Raw genomic sequence first — 17,201 nt, 5'->3', positions numbered from 1 at the left:
GATACTGGCAAATGAGAGAACTTTTGTTCAATGAGTCCTATCCTCTCAATGAAATAAGAATTAAGGTCAACTGATAATAACTTCTAGTATACTTTTAGAATTTTAGAAAGCTCTACTCTGAATAGGAGTTGAATACCACTGCAACCAGCTCAAATTTGTCAGTGATGCTTTCTGTTTACATATTATAGCTTCAAGCATGGATTTTAACTTTTTTTTAAATGAATACTGCTACTAGATAGACTGGGCATCTGTTTTTAGATTGCAATCTTCAAAAGGGCAGGAAAAATGTACTCCGAAAAATGTCATTTATGGATGATGGTTGTAAAATAAAAACTTAATTATACAGAGATTTTAAGTTACAGAATTCTCCACTAGTCTGATGCATTTATGACAATTAGAGTCTCTGAGGTAGAAAAAGTAATTGGTTTTTCTCCTCTATATATGCATGTATTATACCTGTATGTGTCTTCTCAGCTTAATAAAAGAAAACCAAGTTATAAATACCAACCTTAAAAGTTTCCTCAGGATGCCAGCACACACTCATTCCAGGGGAATGAAGAACAAAATGAGCTGTCTGCATTCCTTCCAAGTTCCAAATCCTAATAAAAGAATAGAATACAATGTTAAATATTTCTGCTATATCACTATTAAAATAAAAATGACACTCCCATCAATTAATTCAAAGCTATTAACTAGAGATTATACTATATAGATATTTATAGCTAAAGTATATGTTTTAAAAAAACTGAAAGCAGTATGAAGAAGTTTTAACATACTCAGTCATGGAAAAACAATCACATACATTTTCTAATTTAATACTGTAACACAGTAACCAAATTAAACTATTCATATAATCTTTATTTTGTGGGCAGAATCTTGAAGTTTCCAGTTCACTAAATAGGTTACCTTCCTACTTCAGTAGTCATTTCAATCACGGTTTCTGCCAGGGGTGCTTAACACAACCTACCCCCAATACTCCCATGTTCCAAAATAATGTATAAAGAAGCTAGTATGAGGTAATGTGACGTGAATTTAGGGAGATAATTTCCATACTTGTTTAATTCCTTCTGCTTTTGGCTTTCCATGCCAGGGGCTGCTTCTTATCTTATACCTTCTCTGATCTGGCTCACTTCCCCAATTCTGCTTATTAAAGGTGCCTTGATTGAAAGCCACCAGAGTAAAGGTTGGTTGAAGGAACAGATACCTGGTTCTTCCTACTCCTCCTCACACTTACAAATCCATAGTAACAAGGACCAAGCTACTCGCTGACATGGCTTTCTATCTCAATTTCTTTCCCAACCTCATAGCAGAGATCAAGACTTAGAAATCTCAATAATGGCACTTTACTGTGAAAAGTGCTACTCCCCATCCAGACTGCTAGTTGTCCAGCTCATCCTTCACACTCAGCCAGTTATATCTCACAGATATAGGTACAGAGTGTGGCAGAGTTAGCATGGCAGGAGGCAGAAGTGCTGAGTGGTTGGCAAAGTACCCACAGAATTCTGGTCTTTAAGAATTTAAATGAAGAATTAAAACAGCTCATCAAAATGCCTTAGACCTTTTCTTCTAGGGTTTATAGTTTATATCCCATTAGGGACCACAAAATAATTTCAACAAACTTAAGGAGTATACATTTGAAGTTTAGGGAAAGATTTTCTTCAAAAACAATAGACATATGTATTGAACATTGCTGTTATTCTGTGCCAAAGCACATTATTTGAAATATTTTTTCTCTCTTATAGAAATTATAGGATCTTCAATCATGAAATATTATAGTCACATATAAACAAACGCAAATGTTTTTCAAAATGATTATCTATTTGATTAAATAATTTAGAAGCATACTTTTTCTTTTGCCAAATTAACACTTTTCATCTATATTTACTATACAAGGGAAACAATTATAATTTAATTGAAGAGGGAATCACATTTACCAATAGTTTGTGCAATTGTGTTTCACTTCCCACAATGAATAAGATTATTAATTATGGCAGAAAGAATATTTCTTTCTTCTCTATTGCCTCTTGCATAATAAAATGCTGGGCTAGCATATATTTTACCACTATTGAAATAGTAGGAATGTCTTGCAAATTCAGTGAGTCTCACGGGGGAATGGTCTAAAGGCTCCATTCTTTCAAACTCTTTCATCATTTTTTTCCTTTCAAATGAAGAAAACCAAAGAGGTAGAAATTATGAATAAGGACATTCTACAAAAATAGGCCAATTAATTAAGTGTATTTTAATTTGGTCCAATGAACCAAACTTTAGTCTAATTTTTAAATAGTATTTTATCCTAACAGAACCTGATGCTTAAAAACAAACAAAAAAAACCAACCTGACTTAAAAATGAGGAGGGATTACTTTATAGGACTAGGATAAAGTGATTTATGGTTTATATTTATGTGCTTATTAAATAATTCTCAGTGGTTGCATAATCTAAGTACTAAGTATGCAAAATACAACAAATTGGGCTGAAATGAGTTATAACTAAATAAGCTACAGATGGTATACTTTAAGTTGTTAAGTCCTATTTCCCTTTTTGATTGATTCCATAATTAAGTTCTTCTCAAATCCCTTTGTAGAGCTCAACTCATTTTTCTGTCATTACTTCATGGCTCATCTAGTTAATATTAGTTCCATCAGATAAAATCACATTCTTTTATTTTTTGATACATTTTTTTGCAGTTCACCATACATAATAAAAAACACATAAATCTTAAGCACACAGCTCAGAGAATATAGCACTCAATTAAGAAATAGTATTTCCAAAACTCCAAAAGTCATCTTGGGCTTCCTTCTGATCTTCTTTGCTCTCTCACAAAAAGCACCTAATACCCTGATTTCTCACAAAATTGTGTACCTTTGCCTGGTTTGAACATCATAAAATGGAATCATGTAGTACATATTTTCTTGGTCTGGCACCTATCACTTATCATTAGATTTTGTGAGATTTACTAACATTATTGCATGTTGTTATACTCTGTTCACTTGTTGCAGTAGATAGTATTCCATTAATTAAATACACTGTAATGTATTTACCCACTGGACTGTTGACACTTAGGCTGTTTCCAGTTTTGGTCATTGTTAATAATGCTGCTGTAAATCTTCTTGTATGTTTCTTAGTGAATATACTCACATCCCCCCCACCCCAAACACACACACCCCTGCTGAGTATATATACCTACGCATGGAATTGATGGATTATAGCTTACAAATGGAATTGATGGATTATAGCTTACAAATATGTTGAACTCCAGCAGGTATTGTCAAATAGCTTTCCAGACTGGCCATACCTTATTTTTTCCTCTCATACTGCCTTTTTTTTTTTTTTTTTTCCTGTTAGCTTATTTTTTTTTCAATTTATTTATTTTCAGAAAAACAGTATTCATTATTTTTTCACCACACCCAGTGCTCCATGCAATCCGTGCCCTCTATAATACCCACCACCTGGTACCCCAACCTCCCACCACCCCCCCCCCCGCCACTTCAAACCCCTCAGATTGTTTTTCAGAGTCCATAGTCTCTCATGGCTCACCTCCCCTTCCAATTTACCCAAATTCCATTCTCCTCTCTAACGCCCCTTGTCCTCCATGCTATTTATTATGCTCCACAAATAAGTGAAACCATATGGTAATTGACTCTCTCTGATTGACTTATTTCACTCAGCATAATCTCTTCCAGTCCCATCCATGTTGCTACAAAAGTTGGGTATTCATCCTTTCTGATGGAGGCATAATACTCCATAGTGTATATGGACCACATCTTCCTTATCCATTCATCCATTGAAGGGCATCTTGGTTTTAATTACCAACGGAAAAAACCTACACTTTCTCTGACAAGTTTACGATAAAAACAATCTTAAAACAATCATTTGGCAAAATGTGCAACTTTTCAGTTGGTCTTACTTGTAAGGCAGCTTTTTCAAATCTTCCCCTTTTTCTTGCATATTATGTTATTTTCAAGTATCCATGTATGGATTAATTTGCACAAATTTTATGATGTAGTGAATACAATATGTAGTCAAAGCTCTTAACTGACTTCCTTCTGACAGACTCTTCCTTTTTCCCTCTATAGAATTGACAGGAACAAGGCTATTTTCTAATAGGTTCACACGTACATTTGTTGTAGACTTACAGAGGGAAGATTTTTTTTTTTTTTTTAACTTAGTAAACCATTGTATGGGGTGTAAACCCATGCCTATTTATTAGTACAATTACACAACTAGTATTATGTAAGCTGATAGAATATGAATGCGAAAGCTATTTCAATGAAACTCAGTTGATGGCAACTAACTAAAGGTAAATTTCTAACTTAAAAATGCAATAAATTAGGAATGTATGTCAGTTACAAAAGATTAAGCAATCAAAGTAAAAAGTCTAGATATGTTTTCACTATAGTCACTACCATGGGTGTGATTCATGCAAAAAAAAAGTCCAGTGCTAATCATCAGACCCATAAATTATGGAAAAATAGATGTCTTAGCTTAAAATTTAAAAATTGGCAATAAGCAATTGATACATTTTCATCCATATCTTGTGTATTAAAATAAGGTAGGTAGACAATCTCTTAAAATGATTTCCTGAGTTAATTCATATTTTTTGAGACTAGATTAGCTTAATTTATTAAATTTTAATTCCAATGTAGTTAATATACAGTCATATATTAGTTTCAGTTGTACAATATAGTGATTTAACGGTTCCATACATTACTCAGTGCTCAGCAAGGTAAGTGTACTCTCAATCCCCTTTACCTATTTCATACATCCCCTGATACATCTCACCTCTAGTAACTATCAATTTGTTCTCTGTAGTTAAGAGTCTGATTCTTGATTTGTCTCTCTCTCATTTTTTACCCCCTTGATTTGTTTCTTAAATTCCAAGAGTGACATCATATGGTATTCATCTTTCTGACTTACTTCACTTAGCACTATATTCTCTAGCTCCAAGTACTATATATATATTATAATATACACATATACAAACACACACCACACCTTCTTTATCCTTTCATCTATTGATGGACACTTGGCCTGCTTCCATAGTTTGGCTATTATAAATAATGTTTCAGTAAACACGGGGGTGCATGTATCTTTTCACATTAGTGTTTTTGCATTCTTTGGGTAAATACCCAGTAGTGGGATTCCTGGGTTGTAGGACAGTTCTATTTCTAATTTTTTGAGGAACCTCCATATTGTCTTCCACAGTGGCTGCAGCAGTTTGCAGTCCTACTCACAGTGCATGAGGGTTCCTTTTTCCCCGCATCCTTGCCAACACTTCTTGTTTCTTGAGTTTTTGATTTTAGCCATTCTGAAAGGTGTGAGGTGTTATCTCACTATGGTTTTGATTTACATTTCCTTGATGAGTGATGCTGAGCATCTTATCTTGTGTCTGTGGGCCACCCATATGTCTTCTCTCAAGAAATGTCTCTTCTTGTCTTCTGCCCATTTTTAATTTTTTTTTTTTTTTGGTGTTGAGTTGTATAAGTTCTTTATATATTTTAGATACTAATCCTTTATCAGATGTGTCATTTGCAAATATCTTCTCCCATTCAGTAGGTTGTATTTTAGTTTTGTGATTGAGTTTACTGACTTTGATTATTTAACAAACTGTAGGTCTAGACCATATCAGATGAGAGTTTCTAATGTAACAGAAAACAAATTAATGAATTTGAAAATTCATATCAATATTTTCAAATTTATTGCTAATAAATTTGTTTATAATGAGTAAAGCTACTTAAAGTTAGTTACAACCATAGCAGCATACTTTTCAACGAAGAAGTATGTCACAAAAAAAGAAAAGCTGTTAGGATTCATAACCTTCTTAATAGATGTACTCAAGCACATGGAAAGGTAATAGACTATAAAAGTTTAAAAACACATTATTAAATTAAACTATCTTGACCAAAAATCAGGAGCTATTTGAAATACACTGTATACCTATTTAAATGTTTACAAGGGAGATTTTAAAGAAAAAGCTTTTAAGGTAAATTTAGTTTATTGACACATTAAGAAGTCAATACTATAGATTAAATCAAAGAGCACTGTAATACAAATAGCACCCCTCTTCAAGTAAAATGACAACTCTGACCCAATTTGACTATAATTATAACAAACACCTCCAGCCCTCCCAACTCTATGGTCCTACGTTGAACTCTTACTAGATTTAAGCTGTAAAATTTACAGATGGAGAACTATCCAGATCTAACACTGTGAATTAAATATACTTTTGGTAGTTAGTTTATTGTTAAAATTATTGCCTCCTTTCAGGCTGAGTGCTTTTCAGCAGGACATTAAGTATCCCTACCATATGGTATTTAAATGTAATTGTCCAATTTAGTCAATAAAAAGGTCCCATAAATTGGGTGTTGGCATATCAGAGATATCCTAGATATTCTCAAGGGTCTTTTAAATTGACAATTAATAGAGGGAGATATTTCCTCTGAGAATTTGAAAGGAAATTTCTTGGGTAATACTCTGTTCTTTTTATTTGTTCTCCATTTTTTATTGGCATCTCATTGTTAAGAAGTTTACTGTAGAAGGAAATTTCTGCTACCAAATGTTTCTGACAGTACAGACAAAAGGAATGGGTGACATTAAATGACACATCTGTAACCATTTGGCCTTCTCTAACCAGTAAAGCCAAAAAAATACTAACTGTAATCTTTCTAAAAGACTTGACTGGATCACATGAGTTGTTACTGATTAATTAAATATGAGAGCAAGAAAAAAAAAAGGAGGATCTACTTTACAGTGTTTCTGGGCGCAAGAAAGGGACTTCCAATATTCTTAGACAACAAACCCCTTTTTCACTGAATTTTGTGATAATAAAATGAAGATTTTTCCTTCCCATTTCCAAGTAATTGACCACTAAGTTATTCATCACCATACGGATAATTCAAAAAAAGGGAAAACAGTATATTTCCTTAATAAGTGAATGCAGAATTAGGAAGAAGCGAAACCAAATTACAAATCAATTTAGTGTCAAAATCTTTTGTTTTAGGTGCAAAAGGAATCCAGAGGTGGGAAACCACATTACTAAAGGCACAAATCTAGGGATTAGATGGGCAAATCTTGACAGTGGGTATGGTAGGTTAGTGTGGTGAATAAATAAACTTTGTCAGCTGGGAAAAAGCCTTTGACAAAATGCCATAATATAAGATAAGAATTTTGTATAGGGTACTTTCAGTATGTGTCAGTATTTCAAATATATTGAGAAAAAAAATATTGAGAAATAAGATAAGACTGATTTTGTTTTTTCTTCTTAAATGCTAGAGACTACTAAGCAAGTAGTATTAATATACTACTATTAGTGATAAAAGAAATGGATTACCAGAAGTTTTATTGACTTGAGTGTAAGAAGAATTATTAAGGATGAAAATGAGAGATATTTGCATTTGCTTATTATTTGATCCTTCAAAAACAAAAAAATCAGTCAAAAATAGAGTTGATAATCAAAGTCTGTGTGTATTTTAGAGGGGAGACAAAGGTGGCCTGTTTCAAACACAACACTAACAAACGAACTATACCATACATAAAATAATCTACTATTTTAAATCTTCACAAAACCTTAGAGGTGTTAAAAAAAATCTTACAAGCTCACATGTTGTTCCTTCATTTCGTTTTCTTGAAATTATAAACAAATTCAGCAGAAACTACAAGTTTATCATCACAGAGGTGAGAAACTAGCTGAGGCTGCCCCAGTGGAGAATTAAATCTTAACTTACATAGACAGATTTTTGAAGGACAGGAAGTGTGAGAAATTTTGCCACATTTAAAAATAAACCTCAAATTTAAACTCTCAATGGCAAAGAAATACCATATGGCAGTTTTCAAACAGATCATATACAATGATTTCATTTTCAAGGAATTCAGAGTAAAAGGACCTTTCCTATAACTAACATAAACACCACTAATACTATCCAGGAAATATTAGCATTTCATTATTTCCAAGAAAGATTTCGATATATTTTAGAACCTAAAATTTGACTATTCTGCTGTAAATGAGGGAAAGTAGTTCTCATTAGTGACATAAATGGATTTTCAAAACAAACCTGAAAAACATTTATGGATCTGATTCTCATTTATACAATTCACTTACTGCAACCACACGAGGGCCACATAAAACAAGCTTAAATTACTGCAATCATTGATACAGTAATACATTTTATGAAATACTGGTTTTGTATTTTATCTACAATGGGACATGAGAGAGAACAAAGAGTTGAATATTAGAGTGGTGTGACCAGTACACAATCATATAAAAGTTCAGAAAAGTCTTGCATCACTTGATAACTTTATTGTAATCTTGCATTAACATACTGCATTGAATTAAAAAAGGTCTGCAAATGTGACCAACAGATTTTAGTATAACTTTCGGGAAGTTCTTATAAACACATAGAATCTTTATGTTCCATTCATTAGAAGTAAATTATTACCAAACCCAACACAAACTTTATTTATTCCATTCTTAAAGCTCTTGTGAAAACTGTGCAATAATTGATCATGATTCAAAATGTTACAAAAATTACAGGGAATTTTAGAAGACAAGCAGAGAACTTTATTTCTGCAATTATTTAATCATAATATTATAATAAAGAATATAAATTCTCCTGATTTCATTTTGTACCTGGAATTATTTAGGCACAGTTTATTTGCTCCTGAATAGGGATTAACCTCCCAAGGAATGCTTCACTGAAGGTTCTCAGTTCCCTTCTTTCTGTTTCCTGCAAGGACTATTTCTATTTATTTATTTATAAGTTTTTATTTATTTATTTATTTATTTATTTAATTTATTGACAGAGAGAGGGAGGGAACACAAGCTGGGGGAGTGGGAGAGGGAGAAGCAGGCTTCCTGCTGAGCAGAGAGACCCATGTGGAGTTCGATCCCTTGACCCTGGGATAATCTGAGCTGAAGGCAGACACTTAATGACTGAGCCACCCAGGTGCCCCGCAAGGATCATTTTTAAATAAATCAAGGACTGTTTTTAAATAGATTATGTATTTTGTGATCCCATTTAGCGTGGGGATGGGGTAGGAAACCAACTTAGTTATGGATTTTGAGGACTCTCAAATGTACATGAACAATGATAATCTAGGGTACACAGAAGACATTTGATAAATATTCTTTTTCCTCGTACAATTTTCCAAAAAACAGTACAATTGGCTTAGTGAATATCTTAGGTAATTTGGTATTCCCTTATCCAGTGATTTGGTTGTATTCCTAAAAAAAAAAAAATCTTACTTTTTATATGCTACCCCTCTTCCATTCTTTTTAAAAATGATGACAGCTAGAACATGACAGCTACTAATATCCCATGTTTTATAGACAAAATGAATAGCACATTACATGTTTCTATTATTTTAGCCTTAAGCTAAGAATTCCTGGTTTCTAGAAGCCAATTTTCCTGCACCATAAATTTTATCTAATATTTAAAAAGACTATTGAGGGGGTGGAGGAGGAAAGGGATTTACTTCTGACATCCTTTGTAGTTACAGTGAGTACTGGGTCTTCTATTTCTTTTGTATCCCCCAAAGTACTAAATGTTGGCTATACTAAACGTGTTTAATAAATACTTGTTGATCTGACTTGTTCTTACAGAACGGTACTGTTTTTAATATACAAGAACATCTGTTATTTGGCACTGACTGGGAATAAGATGTTCTGTATTAGTGAGTTTTTAAAATAATAAGCTTAACCCATTAAGTACTTAACTATCATTTTTATCTTCTTTTTGAAGCATGGAATAATTAATTTTCTAAATGAATATGCACTTATTTACTTCTCAAATATTATATTAATTTAGCCTTCTTTTGATAATGCTGGGTCATAATTATGAACACCAATATTGTCATTTCTCTGTGCATGGCATATACACATACATATATATACATACACATGTATTTAAATATGGTATACAGGGGGACGCCTGGGTGGCTCAGTTGGTTGGACGACTGCCTTCGGCTCAGGGCGTGATCCTGGAGTCCCAGGATCGAGTCCCACATCAGGCTCCCAGCTCCATGGGGAGTCTGCTTCTCTCTCTGACCTTCTCCTCGCTCATGCTCTCTCTCACTGTCTCTCTCTCTCAAATAAATAAATAAAATCTTTAAAAAAAAAAAAAATATGGTATACAGGATGAAGGACCACAAAGGAAATGGTATCAAACATGAGGCTGAATGGCTAGCAATGCCATGACTTACCTGGGTACTTTTCTTAAACACATCTGTCACATGCTCTGTTTGGTGGTGAGAAGATGCTGTGATAGGTACAGAGTGGCATTGATTCCTTCACCCAGTCACTGAGTACCTGCCACAAGGGCATCCTTCTAGAAGCTGTGATGACTTTAAGGCAGTAAAACAAGGCTGACACTGAAAAATACCTTATTAGTGCAAAGGCCAGAGCAGTCTCCTCTAGAATAATTTTCCTTATCCTCTATAAAAGTCTGTTTCTCTTTACTCGTTGTCTATAAACTGGGCTAACAAAGTATAAAGAAGAACATGACATCTTCATTTCAAGAACTGGTACTAGAATGTTTTAGCAAAGGTATCTTTCAAAAATTATAAATTCTTCACAAGCAGATGATAACACTTCTGCAGGCATGACTCTAACTACAATTCTATCCATTTCATTAAATCCCTACATAATTGATTTTGATCAGAACACAGACGTAATCTGAACATTTGTCTTTTCAATAATATAAAAAGACTAAAACTTCAAGAGTGTTAAAGTAGAAACAGCATAACGTAGTTAAGCTAGATTGCCTGGAATTCCCCTCTCTATAAAAGGAATAACAAGAAAACCTACCACATAAGGTTTCTGAGGATTAAATGGATTGATTCATTAAATGAGAATGAAATTTAGAAATACCTCAAAAGGTGGGGGTATTTCGAGATAAAAGATAGAGTTTTTGCAAATTTTTTTAGTATCCCATCCCATGGCACAACAGTTAATTATTCTGATACCATCCATATAAAAACTGACTGATTTGCAAGACAATTATCCTTCCTTAGTTTTTCAACTTGACATTCTATAATTTGTCTTGTGTTATTTCTACTTTGAGATATTATTTCCCTCTTTCACTTTTTTTTTTTTTTATTACTAATGACGTGAGTTTTATTCTAATAACTGAAGCTTTACTTAGGGCTATGACACTGCAGCACTCCAGATGGCACTATTTACATTGTACTTTATGCAAACCATATCCCTGGAACTGTGCATTGGCAGCCTTGCCTCTGCCTTACGTTTCCCTGTCATCTTATTTTTCTCATATTCAACTTTATTCATTGTAAAGAGGGACAAAGACTATCTCACTTGTCTTCTTACATAGTCCTAAGTATATACACACTGCAACAGGTACTCTATAATAATGTTTTCTTTTTATAGAAATGTATAATACAATTAAGGCCCTAAATATTTTTGATGATTTTTATACTTTGATAGCTTATATTTTCATGAGTTTCATTTAAGACTGTATAGCTGGCACTGTAAAATATTTATTTTAAAAGGGGGATATTGGGGCTGATAACGAACTGCTAACTTAAATGAGAATTCGATTTCCTTACAAACTTGCATAATCACAGAATACTAAAACTACATGGAAGCTTAGATAAAATTTATCATCTTCTATAACAATATTTCAGAGTATGAGTAGCACCTCAGTTCACAGTTTGAATTAATGAAGTTATATCAAAGAATACAGAGAAGAAAAAGCTAAAATATTTTTAGATGTGAATACCATCTTCTTAGGATACACCTGAAAATCATCACTCAGGCAGGTGAATGCAGGTACTAGGGCCAGACTGCCTGATATGCCTGTTCCTCAACTTAACAGCAGATATGTCCCTTGCCACAAATTACTTAGCCTCTTAGTATCCCCATTATATAAAATGAGCATAAAATAGTACCTATCTCCAAAAAAAAAAAAAAATAGTACCTATCTCAGAGTTGTTGTAAAAATTAATTAAATTTACATAGGTAAGGTAATTAGAATGGTGGTTAACATACAGTAAAGCACAATAAAATATTTAGTAATACTTGGCTATTAATATTGTAATTCGTTTATACAAAATAAAATAGCTTTGTCAGTCTTGGAGAAGCCTAAAATGGTTCCGAAATGATTATTTACAGGCTTAAAAATGTCAGTGATTTCCCCTCCCCTTCCTCTACTCTTTCCCCTACTGTCCCATAGAAATAAAGAAAAAAAATAGGGCGCCTGGGTGGCTCAGTGGGTTAAGCCGCTGCCTTCGGCTCAGGTCATGATCTCAGGGTCCTGGGATCGAGTCCCGCATCAGGCTCTCTGCTCAGCAGGGAGCCTGCTTCCTCCTCTCTCTCTCTCTGCCTGCCTCTCTGCCTACTTGTGATCTCTCTCTGTCACATAAATAAATAAAATCTTTAAAAAAACAAAAAAAAAGAAAGAAAAAAAATAAGTCAGTGAAGACCAAGTACCTAGCACAGTGCCTGGCACACTGTAGATGTTTATTTGCTGACTGAACGAACTAGTCTATAGATTAATTTATTCTCAATACATTTATTTGTTCTTTATAACAAGAGATAAGTGCCAACTTTTTATTCCCTAGACTGACATACTAGTATAAGTAAGAACTACCTTTACTGTCTGATTTAGAATTTGGCAATTTCAATAAACTGTATAATTCTTATGAACCTGTTCAGGAGATAGATTGTTTTGAAATGATGTCCCTAAGACCATAAATCTAGCTAATTATAATACTCTGTCTCCCTGAAATGACAAAGTTAAACATTAGAAAATACATATATTTTAAATGTACATATTTTAAAACATTTATTTTAAAAATTATTTTAAGTTGGCACTGAGTCAGAGAAATATTTCTTCTGCTCTTCATAGTACAAAATGTTAAGAATCTATATTGTAGTCCTGCTCCTATTATATAATCTCTTTTGTTATATACGTGATAATGTAATGTTCCTTTGTACAGACTATAGTATTTTATATAATAAAACTTAGTATTTAAATATTTTTGACATTTTATTCACTTACTTTATTTTACTCCCCATTTTAACCATTTTCAGGGCAAAATTCAGGGCCACTTAGTACATTCCCAATGTTGTGGAACCATCACCACTCTCCAGTTCCAGAACATTTTGATTATCCCAAAAGGGAACACTGTACCCATTGAGCAGTTTCTATTCCCTTCCACCCCCACTGTTCCTGGAAACCACTGATCTGTTTTTTGTCTCTATGGATATCTTTATTCTGTAGATTTTATATAAATGGAATCAGAAAATATTTTATGTCTACTTTCTCTGACCTAGCATAAAGTTTCATCAATGTTGTAGCAGGCATCTGTACTTCATTCCCTTTTATAGCTGAATAATGTTTCAAAATATGGATATACCACATTTTGTTTATCTAGCCGTTTGTTCTTGGACATTTGGATTGTTTCTACCTTTTGGCTATTGTGAAGAGTGCTGCTAGGAATATTCCTTTGCACATTTGTTTAAGACCTGTTTTAATTCTTTTGAATATTTCCCTTGGAACAGAATTGCTGGGTCATGTTTAACTGTTTGAGGAAATGACTAAAATGTTTCCACAGTGTCTATACCATTTTACATTCCCACCAGCAGAGAATGAGGGTTCTAATTTCTTCAGTTTTCCCAAACTTGTTACTTTCTATTTGTGTTTGTTCGTTTCTATCCTTGTGAGTGTGAAGCAATATTTCATTGTGTGTGTTTTTTTTTTTTTTAAAGATTTTATTTATTAGAGAGAGAGAGTGAGCGAGTGCACATGAGAGGGGAGAAGGTCGAGGGAGAAGTAGACTCTGGAGCTCGGAGCCCGATGTGGGACTTAATCCCAGGACTCTGGGATCATGACCTGAGCCAAAGGCAAGTTGCTTAACCAACTGAGTCACCCAGGCGGCCCCTATTTCATTGTGCTTTTGATTTGTATCTCCTTAATGTCTAATGACACTCAGCATCTTTTCATGTGCTTGTTGGTTAGCTTATATCTTTTTTGGAGAATTGTCTATTCAAGACATTTGTCTGTTTTGTCTTTATTTTACTGAAGCATAATTAGCATATAGTGTTGTTTTAATTTTAGGTGTACAATATAATGACGCAACAATTCTATCTGGGTTGTCTTTTGTTTGTCTTTTTAATGTTCAATTGTAAGTTCTTCATATATTTTGGATGAGACCCTTATAGTTATGATTTGCAAATATCTTCTCCTATTCTGTGAGTTGTCTTTTTGCTCTTTGACAGTGTCCTCTGATGCCCAAAGTTTTAAATTTTGATGAAGTCCAATTTATATCTAGTTTGTTGTTGTTATATTCATCTTTGGTGTCATTTCTAAGAAATCACTGCTAGATCCAAGGTCATAAAGATTTGCCCCATGTTATCTTCTAAGAGCTTTCTAATTTTAAATAGATATTGTTGAGGATTTTTTCATCGATATTTGTAAGGAATGTTGGTTTGCAGATCTCTTGTGATGCCTTTGGTATCAAGATAATGCTGGCATCATAGAATGACTTAGAAAATGTCCCCTATTTTATTAACCAGAAGTATTTGAGAGACTGGTGTTGATTCTTCTTTAAATGTTTGGTAGAATTCACAAATAAGGCATCTTGTCCTGGGCTTGCTTTGTTGGGAAGTTTTTGATTACTGACTTAATCTCTTTGTTATAGATCTAATCAGATATTCTCACTTTTTCTTGAATTTTGTGTTTCTGGGAATTTGCCATTTCATCTAGGTGAACTTGCTGGTGTGTAACTGTTCATAATACTCTCTTAAAATCTTTTTTATTTCTGTAAGGTTGGTAGTAATGTCCCACTTTTTCAGATTTTACTAATTGGGGAGTATTCTGTCTAGCCAAAGGTTTGCTAATTCTGTCATTATCTTTTCCAAGAACCAACTTTTGGTGTCATCAGTTCTCCATTATTCTCTATTTTGTTTATCTCTGCTATAATCTTTATTTCCCTTCTTCTGCTACCTTTGGGTTTCCTTTTTTCTTTTTCTAGCTCCTTTGAGGTGTAAACTAAAGTTACTGATTCAAGTTCTTTCTTCTCTTTTTCCTTCTTTTTCAATGTAGGTATTTACAGACACAATTTCCCTCTGAGCAGTTTTGCTACATCGTATCAATTGTTGTTTATTGACTTTTAGTCATCTCAGAGTACTTTTTTTTTTTTAAATATGTCTTTTTGTTTTGTTTTCAAAGAATTTATTTATTTATTTAATAGAAAGAGAAAAATCACAAGTAGGCAGTGAGGCAGGCAGAGAGAGAGGGGGAAGCAGGCTCCCTGCTGAGCAGAGAGCCTGATGTGGGGCTTGATCCCAGGACCCTGAGATCATGACCTGAGTCAAAGGCACAGGTTTACCCCACTGAGCTACCCAGGTTCCCCCTCAGAGTACTTTCTAATTTCCCTTATGATTTCTTCTTCTTGACTATTTATAGGTTGATATTTAATTTCCACATATTTGTAGATTTTTCAATTTTTCCGTTACTGACTTCTAGTTTATTCCACTGCAGTCAAAGAAGGCACTCTGCATGATTTTAATCTGTTAAAATTTATTTAATTTATTTTTAGGCTTAACATACAGTTTATTCTGGAGAATATTTCATGTGCACTTGAGAAGAATGTACATTCTGCTGATGTCTTGTTTTGTATACATTTGTTAGGTGTAGTTATTTATAATGTTATTCAAATCCTCTAGTTCCTTATTGACCTTCAGTCTAGTTACTCTACTGAGCATATATTTTTTTAAGCATGGTATTACCTGCATATAAAGCTACACCAAAGATGAAACAGGCTCTGCTTATAATTGGACAAGGATTTTATTTGTCCAAATGAATAAGTGAAAGGTGCAGATCCAAACTAATCGGTAGAATTTCTTTAGGTAGGATTGATTCCTAGGATATAAATAGCTATTTCCATTGCTCAAACTGTAGTTGCCATTTGGATGGTGTCTTTATTAGTAACTTGGCAATTCTATACTTTGAATTAATGAAGACAGTTGTACTGAAATATTTTTCTCTTGTAATCCTATCAGAAGTCCTTCTTTCCTTTGTTACTATGAGAGTGTATGATACCTACTATTCTTCCTTAAACTTCTTGATTTATGCTATTTCTTTTAAAGGTCTTATTTATACTGCTTTTGGCCCAAAAGGTTTGACTTTAATGGCCAATCAGAACTGTCCTTTATTTCTGATTGGTGAACTAAGCTGATGAAGTCTAAATTTACCTCCCCAGCTACTGCTAAAATGATGTTATCAACCCCTATATCTCAGTAGCATAAATAAGCATAAATTATTTGCTCATGAGTCTGTGGGAAGCTCTGTTTCAAAATGCCAGATAGGTCCATATTTGTTCCATGTGTTTCTCATTGCGGACAATGAGAAACCAGTAGCTATCCAGACATGCTCATCTTATAGGAGACAGAGGACAGTACGTTAAGACAGACCAAGTAAATCATTTAAATATCTGCTTGCATCCTAGCTGCTAACATTGTATCAGCCTAAGCAAGTCACACAGCTAAGCCCAATAGTGTGGGAAAATCTCCTCCATCCTCGTGAAAGTGGGAGGGAGAGTAAGTATTTGCTGAACAATAACATCATCAACCACAGTCTAGCAAAATAAGGCAATTAGGGGCAACACAGTACGTTTTTTAAAAAAGTTATGTTTATTTAAAGGACTTACTTTCAAGTTAAGCCTTTCTCCTTTTTACAGTAATATTGTTCTTACTTTCATAAAATGATGGCAATAATAGAAGGCAGTAGACCTTTTAAAATTCTTATTACTTGACAAAATAAAAAACTGGCAACCTTCTGTCAGTCCCAAAATTTTAGGACAATTTTACTATGCTACAAAAACCCAAAACTCTACTACAAGAAAAAAAGTAATCACAGACCACTGAATGTAATCCCAGGTTTCTGGCTATTGTTCCCTATTCAGAGGCTATCCCTTGGCTTTCAAAGGCACTCATTTTCACCCTTCTCAGGTTTCATTATTCCAAATGCTTGTGATTTGGAAAGTCCAGGAATTAGAGAACGAAAATATCATTATTTATATCTAGTGATCTAATCTAACTTTTTACTTTAAAAATGGTCCCATTTACTCTTCAGGTCTCTAAATAAACTTGGTTTTGTAACACTTGAGGCCCTAAAATCTTAATGGCCTGTAAATCTTTCATGTCCTTGACATGAAAATTTTAACAGGCAGTACATAAAGAATAATG

General features: G+C 33.6%; 1 protein-coding gene across 3 annotated transcripts in view; it reads right to left on the bottom strand.

Moving 5' to 3' along the window:
* NUP37 (nucleoporin 37) overlaps positions 1–17,201 on the bottom strand; it is a 44,454-nt gene that overhangs the window by 10,579 nt on the left and 16,674 nt on the right. For all 3 annotated transcript variants that reach the window (XM_044226851.1, XM_044226850.1, XM_044226852.1), the window contains one exon: positions 509–599. In XM_044226851.1, the coding sequence (XP_044082786.1) occupies positions 509–599 (91 nt within the window). The remainder of the gene's footprint in view (positions 1–508; positions 600–17,201) is intronic.

The sequence above is a fragment of the Neovison vison genome, chromosome 12 (assembly GCF_020171115.1).
Source record: "Neovison vison isolate M4711 chromosome 12, ASM_NN_V1, whole genome shotgun sequence".
In the NCBI taxonomy this organism is placed as follows: domain Eukaryota; kingdom Metazoa; phylum Chordata; class Mammalia; order Carnivora; family Mustelidae; genus Neogale; species Neogale vison.
The sequence above is the reverse complement of the archived record's forward strand: the minus strand, read 5'-3'. Positions and strand labels throughout refer to the sequence as shown.